This window comes from Nicotiana tabacum, chromosome 5 (assembly GCF_000715075.1).
Source record: "Nicotiana tabacum cultivar K326 chromosome 5, ASM71507v2, whole genome shotgun sequence".
Lineage (NCBI taxonomy): Eukaryota > Viridiplantae > Streptophyta > Magnoliopsida > Solanales > Solanaceae > Nicotiana > Nicotiana tabacum.
Window position 1 is genome coordinate 158935520 of NC_134084.1, and position 26415 is coordinate 158961934.

A 26415-nucleotide genomic window follows, 5' to 3' on the forward strand; every position below is an offset into this window, starting at 1 on the left:
GTATGGTGTTCTGTGTACCTTGGAAAATAAGCTTATCAATATACACACTGATCTCAAAGTTGCAGGGCACATTATTGAGGGCGAAGCGCATTCTACAAAGCCTGAAGATATGCGAATTTGGGGCAAAAAACTACAATGGGTTCCCCTTTACTCAAAACGGTGTGATTACAAAGTACTATGCCGCTGGCATGGGCTTGTTGTGCCACAAGCATTGTCTGCAACCTTCCAAACAAACTCACACAAAGATGAACCAGAAGTGATTCGACATTTGATTTTGGAGATTCTAGAGATGGAAAAGGCACTAGATGTTCATCATGAAATGGATGATCTTAACTTCCTGGGAGGAACGGAGGATCGGTACTGGGATTTATTAAAAAAATGATAAATTGCATAGAGACAATGATTATCCTGTTTTCCCAACTGTTGTCTAGTGGGAGGGACTACCTAAGTTTCTACCACATACGTTGGATGTAGGAGTCCCATATTGTTATAGAAATCAAGGGAGTGGTCTTCTTGATGATAGCGATGAAATGCGAGAAATGTGTGTTAACTGGGGCATAGATTACGATGCCCTCTGTCCCAAAGGGTACGTACACGATGTTGACAAAGAAGATGGAGACAGTGACAATGAAATAGTGCTAGACAGCGACAATAATGGCAAATGACAATTAGTTTTTTTCTTGGGGTGTATGTTAAATTGTTGTACTAAAATATTAATGCTAAATATCAATAAGACTTAACACCAATACAACAACAACAACAACATGGAAACATAATTTTATTTCATACATTCTGCAAGATGAACATGAACATACAACATTACAACAAATTATTAAAATAAAACACTACGGGTATCCTTGATAATTGGGCACACTGGATGAACTTCCACCTGGAGCTGAATTACCACCGCTACCTAAACCAGCTGAAGGACATTTACGACGGTCGTGTCCTATTTGCGAGCATATGCCATATTTACGTGCACGAACGGTATCACCAACATCTCTTTAGTTCCGTATACACGTTCTTTTTTGCACTTGTCGTTGACACAAATACTTCTTATTACACACCATTTTAAATGGTTCCGATGGCCAATAATGCTCAGTACCCACTGGCTGCAACTGTCCACTATAGGTGTTTAAGTATGAAGCAACAATATATACTTTATCAACGTACCTTATTGCCGCGAAACCTGTATGTTGAAAGCACTTCATGGAATGTGAGCACGATAAGTGATAGATGAACCATTTCCCACAGGAGCATAACCTTCCAGTTTCATTGACGGTGTGTGTATTATTCCCCCGATTGTGATGGATAGCGGTGCGAACTTTAAAAATATTTTGCTCGTTGCAATACTACAAAAAGTAATGCCAATGTGCTCGTTTCTTGTATTTCTAAAATCTTTTCCTTGGTATTGGCATAAATTCAACACCCCTTTCCATCAATGACGATGCACCTCTAGCCCTTTCAATAAACCTCTCCGCCATCTGTTTGAATGACATCCGCACCATGCAGTGACATGCAATCCACGTGCAGACTTCAATAACTAGTTGAAAGACTCTAACACATTTATAGTTAGAATTCCCAATCTTCTGCCATGATCCGCATGCAAAGCCCACTTGTCAAGCTCATGTCGCATCAACCACCGATAGGCTCCTTGGTCTTCCTGCCTGATCAATTTCACTCGCCTCCTCAATTTACACTCTTGGTGATCTATTGCAGCTATCCACATTAAATCATGAAAATACTTGTTGGGATATGCCTTCTGAAAATTGGCCTTCAGGTGCCTCACACAATAACGGTGGCAGGCATACGGTTCCTACCATGCATGCAAATTCTGTACAGAACTTAAAATACCGCCATGACGATCAAATATTAGACAAATACCTAAACTCTGTCTAACAACGTGCTCCTTCAACAACAACAATAACAACAACAACCCAGTAAAATCCCACGAGTGGGATCTGGGGAGGATAGTGTGTACGCAGACCTTACCCCTACTCCGAAGGAATAGAGAGGTTGTTTACGAAACGTGTTCCTTCAAGTGGTTCAAAAATAGTGTCCATGTCTCTTGACTTTCATTGGCACAAATAGCAAAAGCTAGGGGAAATATACTTCCATTAACATCTACTGCAATGACGATCAATAACTTAATATTATACTTTCTATTGATATAAGTGTTGTCTATAGATATTACCGTTCGACAATACACAAAACCATCAATTGCTGGTTTAAATGCCTAGAACACATATCTGAATATATGTTCTGGTATTTCCGGACTCCGCTCAATCTTCTATTCAACAACAGTCCTGGGGTTAAAGTGTTGCAATGCGGCTATGTACCTGGGTAGAGATGCAAAGGAATTATCCTAGTTACCATAAACAATTTCAAACGCACGTTTGCGATCGAGAAATGCCTTTCTTTTGGTGATGTTACACCTATATTCCTGGTGGACAGATGTTATACACTCTTTGATTTTGTACTTTATGGACGCTTCAATGTGCGGAATCAAGATAAGAAATTAAATCAACATTCAAATTAAAATAATTCCCACTGAATGTGTCCATTTCACCGTAGTGGGTGCCAATGTATTTACCCACAACTCACATATTTATTTTCTGCTTCCTCACACATAGCATCCAATTACAACCCGTAAATCATCTACGGCAAATAACCTTGTATACATCCGTAGATGACTCATGAACCACCATCTCACGACACTCTTTTATGTTGTGCATTCGCACTGCCCTGCTTATGCGCGCTTTATCAGGAAAAAGTATGCCCTTTGACATCACTGTTTCTCTAGATTCATCCCACATTAATGTCCGAGTTTCGTCAAGATCCCTTGTGAGGGCATTCATATCCGGCATATTTGGCAAATGATCAAGGTAGGGAATCTCTCTTGAATAAAACGACACATGGAACTCGTACACTCTTGGTCTAATGGGAGGTGGAACATGCTCCCTCGTCAAATCAGGTTCAGCATTCTCTTCCTCCTCCTCATCACCCTCATCAAAGAAGGGTGTGTCATCTCCAAACTCATTAGCATTGTTGTCATAATCACTATTCTCTTCTTGACTCTACGCATCTGCCAGATCCCGATTAAATATGTCTTCTTCGGGCAATTGCGTAAGGACAGGACCTTCAAGTTGCTCGTTTTCACTGCACAACCAATAAAATAATGAATTTCTCAAATTAATCCAAGCTTTACATATAGCTTTATCACTTCACTTACAAATCATAGTGTGTTGATATCCCATGATGGATATTATCTTGTTGATGATGACTCCTAGATGGATCACCATGATCCAACACACCAAAACTAGGCATATTCCAACTGGATGTTGGTTCATAACTTGGAAAATTAATATCTGGCCGGTACCCTCTGTGGAATACATGAGTGTTAATACAAATTAAATACATTAAATTAAACATCGTAACACAAAGAAAAATTAAAGTTTACCACTCGGGTTGTGAATTATGTAAACTAGGGGAGGAATTATTTTCTCGCTCCTCATTAGCCCGCGGAGATAAGTTTAGATCAGGCCAAACTCTTTCATTCGGAATCTGTTCGACTAAAACTGCTCCAAAATAACCACCAGATGATTGAGGGATATCCCTACTTTGCGGAACCTCATTATTGCGAATGACTTCAGCCTTGACGTACATTTCCAATATTTTTATCACAAGAAATTCCCGGTATTCATCCGGAGTCCTCAAAAAAAATCTCAGAGTTTCATCCCCTTCGATGTTAAACTCAACATAACAAGCAACCCCTTATAGAGTGACATGATACAGATATCTTCCGGTTACTTTAATACTCACCGAACGTTTGTACACACTCACTTTTTTACATAACAATGATACCAATGTACCGTACTCCATTATAAATGGCAACTTAACATGATACGGTGGGGAACAACTATAGCTTACTGAGTTATTCGCCACCACAATCTCACCCTCCAATATAATAAAATTCTAGTTCTTCTCTCTTCAGACATTATGACAAAATGCAAAATAACTTAATGAACTAATATTTCAAAAGACTTGAAAATATTTATGAATGGATTTTTACAAAATCCTGAACCTCTTTAAATAAGGCAAAAACCAATTCGGGGTACAATTATTTGATGTATAACGCCTTAAATATGTGTGCTATACCCAGTTGAATTATCGTCATGTTAGTTAAGCCCCGAAGAATTATTGGTGGCCCCACATAATATATATAATGCCTTATATTAGGGCGCTATACCTTGTTGAATTATTGTTATATCAGTTAAGCCAGGAGAATTATTGGTGGGTCCACATAATATATATAGCGCCTTATATTAGGGCACTATACATTAACGGACAAACGACCATTAAGGTATAGCGCGGTATGCTAGGACGTTATATATTATGGTGCCTATTTTTCCCCACACATTTTGTCCTTTGAGTCCAAAAGAACCACATTTTGGTTCCGGATTCTTCTTTTTCCCATGTCATGTGCAAGCCACGTAAGTTTGAAGGATCAAACATGACTTGATCCGTCAGTTAGACTAAATATGATCAGCATTTGTAAACTAGAGGATGCAAAATGCTCACAATTATATATAGAGGACGATATTAAATCTTTTCTCAAACATAGAGGACAATATTTACTAAAATACTTCGCTGAAATTATTACAACTGCTGCAAAAAAGCAACTGCCATATCTGTGAAAGTCTCCAGCTATACACACTACTCACGTACAGAGTACGGTTTTCAACTCACGCCAAAACTCAAATCTCTTCTCTCACCATTGATCAAACCAACAAAAAACCTTTTTTGCAGAGCAGAAGCATATTTCCTTTGTGTTTCCTCTCTCGTTTTTCCACTCTCTATTTCCCTGTAATTTGTTGTCTCATTTCTCTTCAGAAGTTGAACAAAAAAGGTTTACCCACTTTAGGAAGGTATTGTGCTTCTGCTTCTCGAATGTTCTATCGAAGAATCAGAGTCGTGTATCATAGTCTCTCTTTCTTCAAGTGATCAGTGTAATTTTTTACTTTTTTATTATACAGTATATATTTCATTTTTTGTTTGTGAAGTGGGTTTCTGTTGTAGACTGGGTTTTGGTTTATAGTGGCTGATACATGTGAATGAATTTTAGTGACAAAACTTTTGAAAAAAAAGTATAATGGTTAGGATTTTGGCGCTTAATAGCTTTTGCGTTTTTGACTTCTCACTGGGGAAAAAAAATCTCACTCAAAAAATGGCTTTTGGGTTATTGAAAAAGTATAGCTTGCATAGTGTAGGTTTGGAATTGACTTGTGTTTTGATACTTTTTCTTTTTACTACAAATGCTCTCTTACTTGTGTTCACCTACTGTTCATAGGTCTGTCACTCAGTTTTAAATTCTGGCGATGTATTGAAATTTTACTAGAATCTTCATTTTCCCCTTTTTATTGATGCAAACTTTTGTTAACTATGGCAAATAGGGCGACACTGACAAAAAATTATTGTTGATGGCATCATCTGACGAAGAGGGTGAAATTGTTCCAAACTGTATAACAAATTACCATTTCGTTGGCTGCAATGGAGAACCTGTTTCATTTTCCATTTTGCCTCTACAGTGGGGGGAGGATGATGATGATGATGATGTAATTGGAGGGGCAGTGAATAATAATGTGGAGATATATTTGCGTGGAACTGCAGATGATGGTCTTCAGCACATTTATAAGAAGGTTCTAGCTTGGAGATTTGAACTTTCTTATGCCCTGCCTGAAATTCATGTGCTTTCCAAAGATAAAATTTGGATTAAACTCCTTAAACCTCGAAAAAGTTACGCAGATACTATCAGAACAGTACTCATCACAGTTCATTTCCTCCACTTTGTGAAGAAGAATCCAGAAACATTTGGAGAGATTGTGTGGAATCACATTGGGAAAAGTTTCAGGTACTGAAATGCTAGACCTAAATCCTTTAAGGGTGTGTTTGGTATGAAGGAAAAATATTTTCCTAAAAAATAAATGATTTTTTTTTTTTTTTTTTTCCCTTTTTGGTTATTTGCAAGTAAGCACAAAAAATTATCCTAAACGCAGTTATATGAATATAGGCAAATACATGGGGGTGGGTGGTCGGGGAGGGTGGAGGTCGATGGTGGGGCAGGGGTGGGAATGAGAGGGTGGAGCGGGTTAGTGGGTCAGGGGGGTCGGGATTCGGGGTGGGGTGTTGGGGGTGCGGAGGAGATAATTAGTTTCACTTATGGAACTTGTTTTCCCGACTCCCACTAGGGAAGTCATTTTCTTGATATTTAAGGAACTTGTTTTTTCTAGAGAAAATGTTTCCAAAATATTTTGACCAACCAAACATGGGAAAATCCATGCCAAACACACCCTAAATATTTTGTTGTCAGTTTTAGTTATAGTGGAATTCACTAAATCAGTTCTTTTAGTGCATACGAGGTGCTACCTTGTAAAGATGATCTACTAGAGCATATGCCAACAATCAGAGAAGCTGCAAGGAGGGATAAAGATATATCTAGTTCCAAGGTTGTGATTCTTTAATTATTGGTATAATTATGCATGGTTATGTTCAGTTTCTGCATGGTTACCTAATTCTCTTGGTGCATACCGCATAGGTTGTTGAATGGAGTTAAGGATATCTCTTTTCTGTAAGACCAGCATTATATGCTTAGTTGAGCATGTGTTAAAATACTTGAGGTCCTTACTGTTTTTCTAACTTTAATTCCTAAGTTGTTCACATGTCATTGAGAGAGACCATCATTAAACTTAGGCGAGAAGTTTAAGGTCAGATTAGCTAATATCAGTGCCATATCAGGAGACCTATATGTTTAAGGCTGAAGATATATTTCAGTGTAGCATGACTAGTCTGATCCTTATTCGACGTGTCGCTAGTGGTCTGTCATTGATTTGCTTTTGCAACTTATGTGGGCTACTGCATCTTGTCCTTTGTGGAGAACTAGTTCTTTTAGTTGCTAAAATGGAGTCTTACCTTGTTGTGCTATCACTCGCTTCTGCTTTTTAACTGTATATACGTTAACATTTCTGGCATTATCCTGTATTGATATTTACATTTTGAAACAGAATTTGAATGCATTTCTTTTGGAGACATCACAAAAGAGGATAGACGATAATGAGGTTAGATGCAGTTTATATGTTATCTCATTTTATTCTTCATTAAGAATTTTCAGTTCTTAATTGTGGTTTGTCTAGCAGTGCAATCGAGCAAAAAAGAGACCCCACTTTGTTATTGAGACCAATAACGATGCTGATAGTGGTACCAATGATGATTCAGATTCAGATGGAGATGAAGATGAACAATTTGATCATGTTTGTGCTCTTTGTGATGATGGGGGAGAACTTTTGTGGTAACTCAGTATTTCTAATATAAGCTCTCTAAATCTTGCCAATGTGTGTTTAACATTAACCATGGGCAAATAAAAGAAAATTTTGGTCAAAGTAATTAGAAGTGCTAAAATTATACATAACTAACTCAGAAACTTTGTTACTTATGACTTTCAGAACAACTTAAGTACGTCATGCAATCATTTTTTTTCTCGAAAAAATAATGGTTTTAGTGATGTAATACGGGGGAAATCCCTTGTACAAGGTGCGTACGAAAAGTGAAAAATCTCAAACAGAAGTATGTTTCTCTACCAGGAGCATCCAACAAGTATACCAATTGGAATCTCATGAGTGCTCCAAAAGTTTAGAAGACAAAAATGGAACTTTGCAAATGTAACTCAAATCACTTCAACACCCATCGATTTCTTTCTTTGCAGATTGATTGCAAGGGGCGCAATAGGGGCACGTCCCATGCTTTATTTCTTCCTTCTTGTCGTTCTGATTTTCCAGCTATGGAGCATTTACTGTACCCTACATTATCCATTCAATTCCGTACTGGTTCCAAGCAACATTTCATAATAAATGCGCTAGCAGATAATAACCGGTATCCTCCCTTGAGTCCCCCCCCCCCCCCAACAAGCAACATTTCATAACAAAAGTAACTAGATTTTTTATTGGACCAAATTAACTGGCTCATCTCTAAATCTTAAAGATACAAGAAAAAAAGAGACTAATAAAAGAGATAGCAGTCTAACTCTTTTAGAAGGCATGTGATTGCATCTATTTTGTCGCTGCCTTTTGATTGGCTAAATCGTTTCTATATAGTGCTTTGACGTGGATTTACTTTCATTCACTTGTGTGATTTTAATCCTAAGACTGTTCGTGAAAAATTATTGTTTTTGTCCTTCAACATTTTGCAGAGTATAGTACAGCTTTAATCTTGTCTGTCTGCATGTCTGTCAGTTGTGAAGGCCGCTGCATACGATCTTTCCATCCGTCCGTAGAGTCTGGAGTTGAATCTTCTTGTGAATCTCTTGGTTACAGAAATCTACAAGTAGGAGTCTGAAACTTTTGATCCTTGTCCTGGTTTCTCAATTTTTTTTACTTCTCTCTATATTTGGCATCATGTAAGGGCTTATCAAACTTTGCTAGGAAGTGCTTAAAGTTTTCAGCATATGGTTGTTTGTAAAGTTTTAGCATGTTGCCTTCTTTTAACAATCAAAAGAAGTTTTAGCATGCGGATGTTTCACAGGCAATCCAGACCTTCTTGTGCAAAAATTGCCAATATCAACAACATCAATGTTTTGCTTGTGGCTTGTTGGGGTCATCTGACAAATCATCTGGTGCAGAGGTTTGAATTTCTTGTCCATTATATACAAATAGGAAAATCTTAAGGGTAGAATCAATAAAATGCCAAAAATTCTAATTTTCTTCTTTGACTTGAAGATAATATTTCACCTATTTCCATGTTGTAATGTCTGTACTTATTGTTGAGATAGCTGATTCTAACAGATTAGCAGATTCCACTAATGATTATATATTGGATTTAACTCTTTTTATTTTATTTTATATTTATTTCATTTGGTTAATCTTTTGTGGTATGGAAGCCTTATATCATAACTCAATCTTGTTTTATATCTCTCAACATCTATCCCCGACCAATTACGATCTATGTTGCTCGGACTCTCTCAAAATGTTGCTGGGTGTGTCGGATCCTCCATGTGATTATGACAATATTTTGTTATTGTTTTCTTGAGAGTGCAGCATAGATTACGAGAAGATTACAAAAATATTATGTTATTTTTGACCTCCTTTCTTGGAGAGTCCGTGCAACATAGATTGCAAGAAGATGAATATTTAGTTATAGTAAACATGTCTTTCACAAATCATTCTGGGAGCTTTACATGTGCACAAGTTTGAAAAATCTTAAAGCATTAAGGCTAACACCAGATCTAGACAAAAGGCAAGTAGCTTGGACCTGTATTTTATTTAGGTCTAGCTTCTGTTTGAAATAAAGAAAACAATAAGGAATCTTTGTTAGTTGATACCATTTGATACCCATTGTCTGTATAAAAGGCTGCAGAATATAGATTCAAGCTGAAATTTACCATCATTAGCCCGTTTTTGATTATTAAGACGTTACTCCCTTTGCTTGAAAGTAGATGAACTGATTTGGCTACACTAAGAATGCCTTAGTCGTCTAGACTATGCTGGTGATGTGTCAAATAATAGTTGAGATGTGTGAAAGTGGCTATGTTCCCAACGGAACAGCGTGATACTTAGAAACAGGTTAGAAGTACATTAATAAGGCCTAATGGAAACAATAATAGAAAAAATATTCAAACTTGATGTTTCAAAATATATGTCCTTTCCCAGTGCCTTTAGTTTAAGAGAAAAAAGAAAAAAAGAAAGACACGAATCTTCTCTTACAGCATCTGTGGAGCAACTGTTTTCTCAATCCATACATGGCTTAAAGCTTTTTGAAATTGAGCTGACTCCGTATCTAAATTACAACAGTTTCACAGGGCATTTTCTTAGCTAAAACAGTGATTATCAATTTTTTATGCATTACCATTCTTCAATTCCGTCAAGAGGCTGCTATTGGACTATTGGGTAAGGTGGAGGGGTGTTGCAGCACTGACATCGGGTCTGTGGGAAGCTTATTAAGCAAGGAGGAGCGGATGCTAAATAGGTTTGAGGGATGATTGAAGGAATGAATTGATCAGGTTTAAGGTAAAATTGCTTCTGTTATGAGGATATTAGAACCAGATCTGACTGCAGTAAAAGAAATGCAGGAACCGCTATTTTACAAAAAAAACACAGAAAACCAAGAGAGAACTTTTTTTTTGGGGTGTGTGTGTGTGGGGGGGGGGGTGTTGCTAGGATTAAAGCGAGTTGACCGTTGACATATCACATTCTCAAATATACGTTCGTTTTCTACTTACTACCTTCTGAAAAATTGCAAGTAATTTTTATCATATAATAGGAAATGTTTAATCCTCTTGGTCTTTGAATTTGTGGCTTAGCTCCAATTTCCTGCAACTAGGAAGATTTCCTTACCAACATAGCTAATAACTTGCATAAGTTTATATTCCATTTGTTTTTCCTGTCACGGAACATACTCAAGGAAACAAGAACATAATCTTTTACCCGTCTGTTTTGCATTTTGCTCAAATGAAGAGCCTCAGAAAGGGGCTGGAGTTTCTGCAGTGTAAACCAGAGGCATTTCTGATTCCCAGAATATGAACGAACTGGAAATTGCATAATACTGGAGATACTGATAAATATTTCTTCTACGTATCTGCTATCTCTTCATATCACTGTTTATACTATTTTAATATACAATTTTCTCACCTATATTTTATTTGCACAATGTCCCGAAGGTCTTCCCTTGCGTTTCTGCAACTTGTGGACACTTCTTTCATCCTAAATGCGTCTCAGTGTTACTTTTCCCTGGTGATGAATGTCGAGCCTTAGAGCTGCAGAAGCAAATTGTAGCTGGAGAATCATTTACTTGCCCTGCTCATAAATGTTTTGTCTGCAAGAAAGGAGAGGATAAAAAGACAATTGAGATGCAATTTGCAATTTGTAGACGCTGTCCAAAGGCATATCATCGCAGATGCTTACCAAGGTTTTCCTTATTCCTACTGTCTTGATTTTGAATGCTTTGATCAAATATACTAATGGCGAAAGAGGTATTGGCATCTCATGTTCTGTGTTCTCTTGTTGGCTCTTCTAAGATGTATTGCTTTTGAGCCCTCCGATTATGACAAGAACATCCAGAGAAGGGCTTGGAATGATCTTTTGCCCAGTCGTATCTTGATATACTGTATGTAAGTATCATCTGGAACTTCAGGAATCATGAACATTCATGAGAATTTCTGTTAAAAAAATTTACCAAGCCTACCTCTGCCCAGGGACCACAAGATTATTCCTATAATTGGGACTCCAAAAAGAGACCATATCCTATTCCCACATGTTGTTGGGAAAGCAAACTCACCATCTTCAGGACCTTTGAGGATTCTCTCACGAAAGAGTAAGGTTCTTGGTGCTCTCACTGAAACAAGTGTCGTGAACATGAAAAAGTCTTTTGAAGCGAGGCACAATGCTATTAAAGTTGGTGATTCTTATGGAAAAGGTGCTAAAGTGGCTTATACAAGCTCTTGTTCTATAATTGGTCAAACTATTAAGTCTATTAAATATTTACATCTTTGTCAGGAAAACCATGTAAGCCTCCAACACAAGAAAGAGGCAAATTGAAGGCGCCACTGGGTACAAAGTTGGTCTTTGCCCCACAAAGTACTTCTCGTGGCAAGACAATGAATGTCCGACCAGCTATGCCAGTGATGAAGAAGGCCAGCAGTTCACGGGAATTGGAAGATAATGAAATGAAAAAGAGGTGCTTAAATGGACTTCATCATGTTCTTAAACTTGCTCCTTCCCTTTGTTTCAAATGATATATTCCATCCATGTTAGAACTTTAAATGGATGTTAAATGCATTTTGTTAAACCTATTTACTTTGCATTTTATACTTGGTATGCAGAATGATGACTTTGATAAAAAACTCTACCTCTTCGTTTAATGTGGAGGAATTTATAAATGAGCAGAACCGGAAGTGTATCGATAGTAACTCTCGAAAAGTTTTCACAGACAAGGCCATTACCTTGGGAAAAGTTCAGTGTTCCGTGAAGGTATATCTACTAGTTCAGCATTGAAGAGAATGTACTCATGAATTTTAAATTTTTCTTCTAATTTCTTCTGCAGTCTCCTCTTATAGAAAATCTGTCCTCTTTATGTTCTGGACCAGGCTATTGGAATAGCGTTGAAGAAGCTAGAAGAAGGACACAGCATTGAAGATGCGAAAGCTGTCTGTGAACCAGAAATTCTCACTCAGATTTTCAGATGGAAGGTTGCTCCATAGGACCTAAAAATGTTCTTACACATGAACACAGGCTTTCTATATTCTTGCTCCTGACTTGATGTATTATTTTCTGATTTAATTTGTTGACAAGTTTCTTGCTCGAATGTTTTATGCTGTGTGGTGAAGTATGTTCCCCTTGGTGGGTCATACATATGGAGTGCATGTTATGTACAACAAATCTGAAAGAAAGAGGAGTGTTGATAAGGCATATCAGAGATACTTGGAACCGAAAGAAAGGATAGGGAAAGAGCTTCTAGGTTTTAAATCAAGCCCGACAAAAAGTGTAACAACCCCTAGTTCTCTCTCGAATTGCTTGGACTGGATGGTGGTGATCTAGTTGTAGGAGTATATTAGAATATTGATTCTAGTAGTTGCACCAATAGAATTCTGATGCACTTTGACAAGTTCCCAAATGTGATTAAACAAGATGCTTGTCATAGCTACTGGTTAACTGACTCCATTGGAACATGAATTATTTTGTGCAGAGAATATAACTCCCTTTGATGGTCTAGCTGCTACCTAGTCTAAAGATCAAAACAAAATCTGCCTCAGCTGCTGGAAGTTGCTGCATCGATGCGTGCTTGAAAACTATATCCTCTATTAGCTCGTGGAAAAGAATCCCTAGCTATTCTTTCTTATGCACTTTTTAGGTTTCTCTGGATCGTTTCTTTCTTAAGACTAGACAAATAATTCTGTACTTAAAGGTAGTCCCTGAACTTCCACGCGTTGCATCACAATAAGTTATGCATCACAGCAATTAAAGTTTTTTATTTCCATGAATATTGTTAATTTTTTTACGAGTTCCACATTCTTATTGGTGTGAAAATGTAGATTCTTATTGTGTGTCAGCATTTGGAGAATTGGCACCATTGCTTTTGTGTTAGAGTGGAAATGTAATTTTTTTTTTTGGGGGAAAATGCTTATTTGGTTCACCTTGATGTTCTCAATAACTCATGTATAAGGAGAAATAATGATCTTGAAAATTATTAAAGGAAGATGTAAATCTTAGTGTCAATAACCTATTCTTACAGTGAGATATGGTTGATGGGGCATTTCGTGGTTGTTTTTTATGGACGATTTGCTGAATGATTTGCAAATATTTCATTTTCTGTCTTGTATGTTACAGAGGAAGCTAGGATCTTATCTTGCCCCTTTTCTTAATGGCATGCGCTATATATCTTTCGGTCGCCACTTCACGAAGGTGGACAAACTGAAGGAGGTATGCACTTCTTTTACATTTTTTATCGGATCTTATATCTCAATGGAAGTGATAATAAAGCTGCATTGTACTAGTAAACTAGACTCTGTCTTCCATCTTCATAATTTTTCTAATCGATGCAACTTTAAAACTTACTCGATAAAGCCAGTGTACTAGTAAACCCTGTCTTCCATCTTCACAGCTTTTCTAATCAATGTGACGTTAAATCTTACTCCAGAAACATTCTACATTACGGAACAGATGAATACCCTGGAATTTCGTATGCATGTTTTCAGTTCTCTAACAAGGTTCACCAGGAGTGCGTCTTGAAAATAATTAGAGCAGTATAATTTTGGCATACGATGTAAAAGTTACAACAGTAAACATTTTCGACACTAATAAAAAGACTAGGTGATTCTTCGCATGTGTCCAAGCCTTGGTTGGGAGAATTACTAGGTACCTGTGATGTTGGGAGGTAGCGGGCACCTGGCGGAATATTAGAGGTGCGCAAGCTGGCCCGAACACTACCGTCACCCAAAAAAAATAAGAGATTTCAAATGCTTTCTCTTGTTTGGCTAAAAAAGTCAAGATAATCTTTTGGAATGTTGTAATAGAATATTATTCATGATTATGTCTCTTGCACTTGCTGGACAAAACATTATATTCTGTCCCACTACTCTTTGTTGCTTGTACTGATTAATGGAATCAGGCTTAGTTATGTGTTTTATGCAAATTAGAGGCTGAGTTATAGCATGATTTTCCATATGCAGGTGGTTAATAGACTAAGATGGTATGTGCAAGATGGTGACACGGTAAAAAATCCATATGATCTTCTTTATTTCCTTATAGTTGTCTCATAACCTGACTTTCCATATGCATGACTTTGCATGACTTTCCATATGATCATCTTGTATTAGCATCATAACCTGCCTATCTTTTCTTTCTTGCTATTTGTTTTTGGTTGGGGGGGGGGGGGATTGCTTGGCTTAAGGAATTGGGTGAAAGTATAGGTGGGGGGAGTAAACTGTATTTTTTTTTTTTTTGACTTGCAGATAAATTTGAACTTCCAAAACAGTTTCCAGTCGCCTAATTCTTGTGAAATTCAATATGTTCTTCTAAGCTTTGTTATTGAAATGATAAAAGTATAAGCCAATAAGATCTAGTACAATCTCAGTCTATCTCTGAGTGTTTTTGAGTATTTGCAGATTTAGTGAAGTTATTTTCTTTGCTCCTTGTATTAGTATCTCCTCTTTTCTCCATATATCCAACTTCTTGACCGTTGCAGATCATAAATGCTCTTCCTAGGGAATTTAAAGTCTTCATGCTAGTCTGCAGCTTCTTGTACTCCTAATTTATCTCCTTGTTGGGACTCCACTTTGGTTATGAGACGTAGAAGGTGTTTGGCTAAGCTTATAAGCTGGTCAAACTGGCTTATAAGCTGGTCAAACTGGCTTATAAGCACTTTTTGGCTTATCTACGTGTTTGGTAAATACCCAAAGTACTTATAAGCCAGGTGCGTATAAGCTAAAATTAGCCATAAGTCATAAGCTGGTCACCCCCAACTTTATAAACACTTTTAGTTTGACCAAGGCTTCTACTAGTTTATCCTTAATAATATTTTCTAATTCACAAAATATTTTTCCCAAAATAAATTTTCTAACTTTCTTTTCATTTCATATTCGTTTTTCATTTTTTTCTTTACAAAGAAATTTTTTAATTTATAATCTTTTGTAAAGTTTTTAAGGATATTTTAGTCATTTTAATAAAAGAACAACTTATTAACACTTTTCTACCAAACACATCAACCATTTATTATCAGTTTCAGCACGTCTATCTAAATACGTAAATGCTGATTTGAAAAATCAGCTTCAGCACTTAAAAATGTGCTTTTCAACACATCAAGCTTATCAACTATTTACAATCAGCTAATCCAAACGGGCTCGTAGTCATTCAATTATTCTCCTTTTGTTGGAACTTCACGCTTGCTCATCAAATGCATCAGCTTTCTTGAATTTCTTCTGAATTTTACTGCTTTTCTTTCTTTGGCAACTTTATTAATGAGTTTGAAAGGGTCTTGCGTTGATCTTATTCGGATTATCGCGTTTTGTCTCCATTTAGAGCAACATTTGATTCAACTTCTTTGTGTCATTTGATCTAGTCGTCTTCGTCGTATATTGTTGTCCTGCTAAGACAGATTACAAACTCTTAGCAGATTCTTTTACTCCGTCAATTTTTTCATCATTAAAATAATTCTTAGGGCCAGCAGTGGGGAATGAAATTTGTTTCAGAACCTTTGGTTTTAACGGCGGGTGCCTTTACCATTCAGCAAACCTCATATAAACATCTCTTCCCAAACACCTTTTGCTTTGATTTTTTTTATTTTTAAGTTCTTCCTTCTCTTAATCTTGTTCGAAGGAATGCAGCTTTACATATTTCTTTGAATACTGAGGCTTTCTTCTTCAGATAGTGGACTTCTGCTGTGGCTCCAATGACTTTAGCTGCTTGATGAAAGAAGAACTAGACAGAATGGGGAAAAAATGCCAATTCAGAAATTTTGATCTCATACAACCAAAGGTAAATTATTTTATAATCATCATATCAGCTTCCTTCATGAGTTTTATGGTTGTTAAATCTGAATTACAGGTGAACCAGATTACCACTGGGAATTCTATTTTTTGGTAAAAGGGGTAGTAAATTATTGAGTTCTTTCTAATTTTCCTCTTGCAGCAACTCTTCTTGAGTAGGCCCTTCCTGTTACAACTAGCTAGTCTTTTTTACTCCAGTCAAACGATACTTGTGATTTGTTCGTCAACCAAATGCTTACAATATAAAACTCGATAACCAGCATGTGTGTTATTGTGCAAATAAAATCCACTGTGATGGCTTGTAATTAGAAGAAATATGAAAAGGAATGTAAATATGCATTATGTTTTTTTTAAATCATGTGTAGTTGAGGGATGAGTTTTTCTTTAAGGGCATGGTGAAGTTTATAAGTGTGAAAATATTATTTAGCTTCAGTCCATGTTGTCAGGCACGAGATAGGTTGAAGAGACGATCCTCCAATGTCACTTGGAAAATGGCTCGTAGACAAGAGATATCACCAATGTAGCAAGTTGTTTCTACTATTGGACAAAGGCCATCCTTGTCAATTAAGTTTGTAGCTGTTGGGAATAAACCCCTTACCAAAATAATATTCACGGTAATAAAGCGGAATAATAATGTAGCACCGAGATACGGTAATTAACAAGAATAAAAGAGTAACAATGACACCAAAATTTTTACGTGGAAAACCCTTCTGAATAAGGGAAAAAACCACGACCCCGAGAGGAGCAACTGATATCACTATAGTAAGGAATTTTACAACTTTGTAGGTCGGAGGTAAATACTCCAAAGACCACTACAACACTCAAAAGAAATAACCCTCTTTTGATATTCTCACCTCACTACAATATCGCTCACTCTCTATTTTCCTCACAGACTATTTTCTTATACCTTGTCTGTGAAACCTCACTCTTTCTTTCTCTCTTTGTTGGTGTGTAGAAATGAGAGTTGAAGCTCTCCTTTTATAGCCAAAGCTTCACCCTCTAAAGCCTACAATATTTGACAATTTACACACACTTTTCACAATTCAACAAAGTTGGCTACCAAACCAAAGAAATTCAACAAGGTTGGCTACCAAACCAAACTAATTCAACAAGGTTGGCTACCAACCAAACCAAGTCAACAAGGTTGGCTACCAAACCAAAGAAAACTCTTATTAGGCACATGCCTAATACTTCTTCAATGAGATGGACATCATCAATCTCCCCCTCCAGTCTCATTCATCTAGAGGAGGTAGCACTGTCTTCTAGTTTGAGTGCATGCCGACAAGTTCTTTGCATAGCTCGAACTTGTTCCTTGGTACCACCTTGGTCAGCATATCTGCGGGATTCTCACTTGTAGAAATCTTCAAGACTTTTAGAGATTCATCATCTACCATTTCTCGAATCCAATGATATCTCACATCAATGTGTTTGGTCCTTGCATGGTACATAGAGTTCTTGCTAAGGTCTATTGCACTTTGACTGTCACAATAGACGACATACTCCTTCTGATGCAATCCAAGCTCTTGAAGGAATCGCTTGAGCCATATCATCTCCTTGCCAGTTTCTGTAGCAGCAATGTACTCTGCTTCAGTTGTTGAAAGTGCAACGCACTTTTGCAACTTAGACTGCCATGATATAGCTCCCCTGAAAATGTAAACAAATATCCAGTACTGGATTTTCTGTTGTCAATGTCACCTGCCATATCAGCATCTGTATAGCCCTTCAAGATTGGATCAGATCCTCCAAAGCACAAACAATCTCCCGTGGTACCTCTCAGGTACCTGAGTATCCACTTGACTGCTTCCCAATGTTCCTTTCCAGGATTTTCAAGAAACCTGCTGACAACACCAACTGCGTGAGCAATATCAGGTCTAGTACATACCATTGCATACATCAAGCTTCCGACTGCTGAAGCATAAGGAACTTTAGCCATGTTCCCTTTCTCCTCCACTGTTGTAGGACACATCTTCTTACTCAACTTTAGATGACCAGCAAGAGGTGTGCTGACTGGCTTAGCATTCTTCATGTTGAAGCGTTCTAGTACACGTTCAATGTACTTCTCCTGAGATAGCCACAACTTTCTACTTGTTCTCTCTCGAACTATCTTCATCCCTAGAATTTGTTGTGCTGGGCCCAAGTCCTTCATATCAAATGACTTGGACAGATCTCCTTTCAACTTTGCTATCAACCCCTTGTCTTTTCCTACAATTAACATGTCATCCACATACAACAACAATATAATAAAGTTATTCTCAGAAAATCTTTTGAAGTATACACATGGATCAGAATAGGTCTTTAGGTATGTTTGACTTTTCATGAATGAATCAAACTTCATGTACCACTGCCTTGGTGCTTGCTTCAATCCATAAAGACTCTTATTCAATTTGCACACCATGTGTTTCTTTCCAGCTACTTCAAATCCTTCTGGTTGCTCCATATAAATCTCCTCTTCCAAATCTCCATGAAGAAATGCAGTTTTCACATCCAACTGCTCCACTTCAAGATCTAGGCTAGCTGCTAAGCTCAAAATTGTTCGAATAGAAGTCATTTTAACAACGGGGGAGAAAATTTCGTCAAAATCAATACCTTTCTTCTGTTCGAAGCCTTTAACCACCAATCGAGCTTTGTATCTGACCAGCTTGCCATCTCCATCTTTCTTGAGTTTAAAGACCCATTTGCATTTGAGTGGTCTTTTACCCTTTGGAAGTTCAACCAGCTTGTATGTGCCATTTTTCTGGAGAGATTCCATCTCTTCTTGCATAGCTTTCATCCACTGGTTCTTTTCTGGATGGGACAACACCTCCTTAAGACTTTCTGGCTCCCCCTCATCACTGATGAGGACATACTCTGTGGAAGGGTACCTGCGTGACTCTACCCTTGGCCTCTCTGATCTCCTCAGAGGTTGAGGTTGTTCTTCTCCCTGAGTGGGGTGCTCCACTTCCTCGACACCTTCATCAAGTTGCTCCCCCTGCTCAATAACCTCACCAGGTTGCTCCCCCTGCTCGGCAACCTCGTCGGTCGTACTTTCTGCACTTGTGGGATTGTTAGAAGTAGAAGGAATAGTAACAAAGTTAGGAATTATACCATTCTTCGCCTTTTCTGACATATCAGCAGCAGTTCCAACTTCACTTTCTCGGAAGACTACATCTCTACTTCTGATGACCTTCTTCTTTACAAGATCCCACAGTCTGTACCCGAACTCTTCATCTCCATATCCGATAAATATGCAGGGAATAGATTTATCATCCAGCTTTGTTCTCTGCTCTTTTGGTACATGTGCAAAAGCTCTGCAACCGAACACCTTCAGATGCGAGTAGGACACCTCCTTGTTGGTCCAGACTCTCTCTGGGATTTCAAACGCCAACGGAACTGATGGACTCCTATTGATCAGGTAACAGGCTGTCTGAACTGCTTCACCCCAGAATGACTTAGGCAGTTTAGCCATTCTGAGCATGCTTCTCACCTTCTCCACAATGGTACGGTTCATCCTCTCGGCTACGCCATTGTGCTGTGGGGTTCCAGGAACTGTCTTTTCATGTCTGATCCCATGACTTGAACAATACTCTTCAAATTCCCTTGAAGTGTACTCACCTCCATTGTCACTTCGGAGATGTTTTAGCTTTCGACCCGTCTCTCTTTCTACTAGAGCATGAAACTTCTGGAAAACTTGAAACACCTGATCTTTGGTTTTCAAAATATAAACCCATAATTTTCGTGAAGCATCATCAATAAAAGTAACAAAATATTTGTTACCGCCCATTGATTCAATTTCCATTGGGCCGCAAACATCAGAATATACTAAATCAAGTGTATTCAATTTTCTTTCAGACGATGTCTGAAATGAGACTCTATGCTGCTTACCAAATAAACAGTAGTCACAAGGTTTTACCGTTGTACCTTTGGCATAAGAAATGAGTGATTTCTTGGCAAGAATCTGCAATCCCTTCTCGCTCATATGACCCATTCTTTTGTGCCACAAATCTACAGAAATCTCATCTTGTGCCGCGTTCAATTCACCTTGGCATATTTCTGCATTTGTCCTGTACAACGTGCCACGAGCAACTCCCTTTGCAATCACCAATGATCCCTTAGTGAGTCTCCACTTTTGATTTGCAAAATAGCTCTCGTATCCATCTCGGTCTAAAGCAATTCCCGAGATCAAGTTCATCCGTAAATCAGGTACATGCCGCACATCCTTTAGAACCAATGTGCATCCGACATTTGTCTTGATACAAATGTCACCAATCCCCGCAATCTTTGAGTAACTTGTGTTACCCATTTTCACTGTGCCGAAATCACCTGCTACATATCTGCAAAAAAGATCTCTTACCGGTGTGGCATGGTGAGATGCCGCTGTGTCAACCACCCATTCCGACTCTGAACCTGACAGGTGCATGCATTCCTCTTCCTCATTTATAAAGAGGACAACATTATCATTATTTTGCACCATGGCGGCTGTGTTGTCGTCATTCTTCTGGCCACTGGTTTCACCTTTGCCCTTCCTTGGATTTGGGCAATCTCTTTTGAAGTGACCCGGTTGATTACAGTTGTAGCAATTTCTGACTCTTGATTTGGATCGGTTCTTTGACTTCCCACGAGCTCCGGATCTACCATAGTTGTTCGAACTCCTTTGATAACTCCTGCCTCTACCTTCTGTGATGAGAGCCTGTCCTTGATTTTCAGGCTTCTTTCTCATCTTCTCATTGAGTAGAAGAGCCGATGTGACATCTTTCAACTCAATAGTAGTCTTACCGTGCAGGATGGTTGTTGCCAAATTATCGTACGAAGATGGCAACGAGTTCAATAGCAAGATGGCTTTATCTTCTTCCTCGATTTTCACTCCGAGGTTGGCAAGCTGTGTGATTAGTCCGTTAAACACATTTAAATGTGACAAAAAATTCGTACCTTCACTCATGTGTAGGGCGTATAACTGCTTCTTCAGGTACAATTTATTTGTCAGCGTTTTGGACATGTATAGGCTTTCCAACCTTGTCCAAATTCCACGTGCAGTGTCTTCATCAATGATGTTATTTACCACATCATCTGATAAGTGCAACCTGATTGCACTAGCAGCTCTTTCATCCAAGTCAGCCCAATCCTCAGCTTTCATGGTATCAGGCTTTTTGGAATCAACATCTAGAACCTTGTGTAATCCTTGTTGGATGAGCAGATCTCTCATCCTTCTTTGCCATGTTGAGAAACCGTTATCTCCATTGAATTTTGCTACCTCGTACTTTACTCCGGACATTTTTATTTTTCACCAAGTATAGTACTACCGACAGTGAATAGTATTTCAGTGAACGAGTAGAACCTGTGCTCTGATACCAGTTGTTGGGAATAAACCCCTTACCAAAATAATATTCACGGTAATAAAGCGGAATAATAATGTAGCACCGAGATACGGTAATTAACAAGAATAAAAGAGTAACAATGACACCAAAATTTTTACGTGGAAAACCCTTCTGAATAAGGGAAAAAACCACGACCCTGAGAGGAGCAACTGATATCACTATAGTAAGGAATTTTACAACTTTGTAGGTCGGAGGTAAATACTCCAAAGACCACTACAACACTCAAAAGAAATAACCCTCTTTTGATATTCTCACCTCACTACAATATCGCTCACTCTCTATTTTCCTCACAGACTATTTTCTTATACCTTGTCTGTGAAACCTCACTCTTTCTTTCTCTCTTTGTTGGTGTGTAGAAATGAGAGTTGAAGCTCTCCTTTTATAGCCAAAGCTTCACCCTCTAAAGCCTACAATATTTGACAATTTACACACACTTTTCACAATTCAACAAAGTTGGCTACCAAACCAAAGAAATTCAACAAGGTTGACTACCAAACCAAACTAATTCAACAAGGTTGGCTACCAACCAAACCAAGTCAACAAGGTTGGCTACCAAACCAAAGAAAACTCTTATTAGGCACATGCCTAATACTTCTTCAATGAGATGGACATCATCAGTAGCCACTTACAATGCTCACTAAGATGCTCCATTAAGTTACCAAGTCCAACCTAGTCAACTCGACTTGGTTAAATAGTTTGTGACTCGTGAAAAGGACTATAATTAGTCGTGATCAAAGCTCAATCGAGTCTCTGAGCTATAGGCAGTATTTAGTTTGTCGAGCCTACTCAAAAGCACATCACTACAACATTATTTAGTATGAGCGATTCACGACATTTCAGACGTCGGTGAGTTTGTAGTTTCCTATAGGTATGAGAGTATGATAGCACATCTTCCTTTCATGGAATCACTATGATCTTTTGATTTTAAAGTCGTTAGATCTTAAATTTATCTCAACTCACGGAGTAATACATAATCCAGTCTTAAGTTTATGTCTTTTAAACTGTTGTTTAACTAAATCTGTGTGTTTTGATGCTTCACAATAGCACGCATCTGATTGGTTTCCGGAGATTGATACAGATATGGACTCTTTATTTTTCTTTTATTTTATTTATGCTGATTTTGCAACCGTTGATTGAACTAATATTGTATTAAGAACATCATCCTATAAATTACAAAACAGCAGGTTGATCGACTTGGATATTGTATGATAGATTGAACGATAGTGGAAAGGGAAAGGATAAAAGTTAACGCATTTGTAATCTATGTTAGTCTCCTCCTTTGTACTTCCTAAACAAACTACAAATATGAAACCTTCATCCAACTTTTGCTAGAATTTCTTCAAGTCCACATTGCCCTTGTTAGATCATTTGCTTTGTATTTCATTAACTTAGTGCCTTCTCTGATTATGCTTTGTAAGTTAATGAACGACTTCTTGGGATTTCTCAACTCTCCAGAATAATTTCAACTTTGAGAAGAGGGATTGGATGACTGTTGGTTTAAGAGACTTGCCAGAAGGATCCAATTTGGTATGTTGGAAACCATCGGTTTTGCATAACTTGGTGTGACTTAAACATTGTTTTGAAGCATTACCAATCTTACCTTGCATCTTGAATAGATCATGGGGCTGAATCCCCCTTTTGCCTCGGCAAATGAATTTATAAGCAAGGCTCTTACATTCAGACCAAAGCTTCTTATTGTTACTGTTCCGAAAGAAACAAAAAGGTGAAGATTTAAATTATGAAAACTGCAAGTTCAGTGATTATCTGCTTACCACCTGATATATCAATTATCTGCCGTTCCAGACTTGATGAAAGAAGAAAGAATCCATATGATATAATTTGGGAAGATGACATTATCTTGGCTGGCAAGGTGCAAACAATTGAAATCCTAAGATTTTTATATCGCTCATTTCTCTTACGAATGCGAGTGATACTAGTTTTTTTTTATGCCAGTCCTTTTACCTGCCAGGATCAATTAATGTGCATAACCAGCAGATGGAGCAATGGAACATCAACTCCCCTCCATTGTATCTGTGGAGTCGCCCAGATTGGACTGCTAAGCACAAAGTAATAGCTATTGAGCATGGGCATATCAGGAAAGATAGCCAAAAGAGGGAAGCAGAAGAAAACAAAGTAAACACAGGAATCACAAATTACCTGATGCAAGAAACGCATGATTGCTATGGTGACTTTTCCGACATTGTGACCAGCTGTGGTGACATCAATAGCTTGCTGGATGATATCCCTGAGATATCTATTGGTGCTGAATATAATCAAAATCAACCTTTTGGCATTCCTGAGCAGGAATATGGCTTGAGCAATAGACAAGAAGTGCTTGGCTACGAAAGTAAGGATGCAAGTGAAACATTGCGAGCTAAGGAAATGTGCATTGACATGGAGCTGTCAACTCCAACGGGATCCCCACTTCACTGAAAGATGAAGTGTCTCTTCTCATGCCATTTTGCTAATATACTTGAGCATGATAGAAGTTGGCTTTTTATGTATTTTCTTTTTGGTACTGTCACTCGAAATGGAAGGACATGACAGTCTAATTTGCACAGTAAGGATGTGATCTTGGACACAATTCCTATATACTGGTAGCGGTGCATCTCTGTATGTAGCCTTTAGTAGGAGTCAAGGGAGGCTCTAGGGTAAGCAAGTGAAGCCCTTGTCTTAGCCCCAAATATTTAAGGCCCCAAAAATAAGCACTACTATATTAGTATATAATATATAGTCCATAATTTATATTTATATAATTATTAATAAAAGATTTCAAATTTTAATAATTTTTAACATTTGGTAGACGTAAGATTGAGTGAGTTAATTGGGCTAAATTTTTCTCACTAAATTAAATAGTAATATATTTACTGTCACGATCCAAATCGAAGGGCCGCGACGGGCACTCGGTGCCTTACTCAACCGAGTACTAACATAACATATCTTTCTTATTATACTATCTTGAGTAAATGAGCTAGAAACCCGTCATGAGATAACAACATATGACGACCCAACATGATCCAACAAGAATAAAACATAAGGGAATACTCAACATATGACGACCCAACATGATATACAAACTTATACATGTGACATACGGGCCTATAAGGCTGACATGACCATGTGTAAACTCAACACACAGGCCATACAAGTATCCATAAACCTAACATCTATCTACAAGCCTCTAAGAGTACATAAAATCATAAAGGTTGGGACAGGGTCCTGCCATATCAATCAATACATATCCAAAGTATACTGACAAAATAGGCAACTCCGGAACAAGTAGAGTGCACCAACACCTCCGCTGAGCTGATAGCCTACTAGGAGAAATGTCAACCTATCAATTGGGACCTGCGGGCATGAAACGCAGCGTCCCCAGGAAAAAAGGACGTCGGTACAAATATAGTACCGAGTATGTAAGGCAGGAAAGCATAAACAAGAACAGTAATCTAAAGAGAGATAGAGGAGATACAACCTATAACATTTGCGTGCCTCTGGGGTTACTGACATGAAATGCATAATACATATATATAGATAAACTTTTAAAAACATACGACTCTGTAGGCATCATCATCATCATCATCATATCGTACCTGGCCTCAAAGAGGACTCGGTAAAAGCGTACCCGACCATCATAAGGCTCGGTAGAATCGTACCCGGCCACGTGGAGCTCGGTAAATCCAACTGATCAGTGATTGCACCATAGGTGTCGTACCCGGCCTACTATAGCGCGGCTCGGTAGAGTAAAATAGATACTATATATAATGCATGCTAGACTCATGGAATCACGTTCTAAACCTTTTGGAGTGACTTAAGGTCGTTTCACCTTCGATTAACATTATGGACATCATACCATCAATATGAGCTTCTATAGGATTCAAGGATCATACATACTTGCTTAAAATAACTTATAAGGAAAGAACAACATGAGCAACCTTAGTTTCTAGGAGTAAATCCGTTATAAAATAGCGTATTTATTTCACTTTAGATCATGCCGAAAGAAAAAGGGAAGTGCCTTAACATACCTTAACCATGGTGAGTCTTTAATACCTCCCAAGCTACTCTCCAAACAACTCAACTCAGTCTACCATTGCATAAGGAGATTCAAAATCAGTGTTGAATAAAGGCTAAGTCTGCAACTTAAACTTGTAGCTCGTTTATATAAATTCGGGCAGCATCTCCCCTGTAACAAGAGCCTCCTCCAATATCATATACCAACAACAATTACTAGAGAAATCCAGCAATACATAATTATCAATAACAAGACACCATAAAACAACAACAAGTCATAACTATTTTACGACGAGCGACAAGCTCCAATTGGAATTCGTATACCCATATCATCCCTTATAGACTTTTTAATTTAACTCAATAGTATCATTAACATGATAATGGAGTCATTCATCAATAATTCTAGCCTTATACCATATATCTATAATAAAGAAAATGATCCACAACTCCAATTATTCTTAATTAGCAACTTTATTATCTAGTTCATCCATTTAACTTAACCAATGCCAAGATAACCTTAAGAACATGTAGGAACACAATATATTTACCTCATACAGTATATGCAAGTCGAAACCCATATTATATTTAGCTTACAACAACCCAATACACCCTAATCAATTCATATCCAAAACGACGACTATAGTAGTGTCAAACATAATGACTAATCCATGATTTTGCCATTATGTGGTATTTATCCACACCATTTATCCTCCAAAAAACTCCATTTGACAACAACAAAATAGACAGCCCAAAAGCTACACGAAACAGCCTAAGAACATCCATTACAAGTCAAATAACTCGAACTCACGGCTTCCGATCACTGTCCCATGAGTTCTAACTATTATGAAATCAATTAATCAACCTTCCTTGATATTTAAGAGATTAAAACCAGAAATTAAGAATTTTCTTAGCTATTAAATACCTTTCAAAACTCAAACTACAAAGAAAAAGAGAGGCAATATAGCAATACTTACGCAGTGGGGATCGTTCTAGTGTTATTGCTTCTTGATTTCGTGCCCAGAATGATGG

The 26415-nt window shown here is 37.8% G+C and overlaps 1 protein-coding gene across 5 annotated transcripts; it reads left to right on the forward strand.

Annotated features, from left to right (window-relative positions):
- The first annotated feature begins 4620 nt into the window (after positions 1-4620).
- Positions 4621-23986, forward strand: LOC107801883 (protein ENHANCED DOWNY MILDEW 2). 5 transcript variants are annotated; one of them, XM_075254236.1, is made up of 20 exons: positions 4621-4928; positions 5454-5911; positions 6410-6506; positions 7062-7115; positions 7194-7345; positions 8286-8376; positions 8575-8673; positions 10706-10953; positions 11063-11155; positions 11240-11460; positions 11541-11721; positions 11867-12014; positions 12131-12232; positions 13371-13463; positions 14213-14254; positions 15906-16016; positions 22834-22905; positions 22995-23101; positions 23182-23248; positions 23332-23986. In XM_075254236.1, exons 2-20 carry the CDS (start codon positions 5481-5483, stop codon positions 23809-23811), a joined length of 2889 nt encoding a protein of 962 aa, XP_075110337.1. In that variant the 5' UTR covers positions 4621-4928; positions 5454-5480; the 3' UTR covers positions 23812-23986. The 5 variants fall into 5 exon arrangements, with proteins under 5 accessions (XP_075110337.1, XP_075110339.1, XP_075110338.1 ...); XM_075254238.1 differs by having other exon boundaries at positions 23348-23986; XM_075254237.1 differs by having other exon boundaries at positions 4690-5009.
- Positions 23987-26415: the final 2429 nt, after the last annotated feature.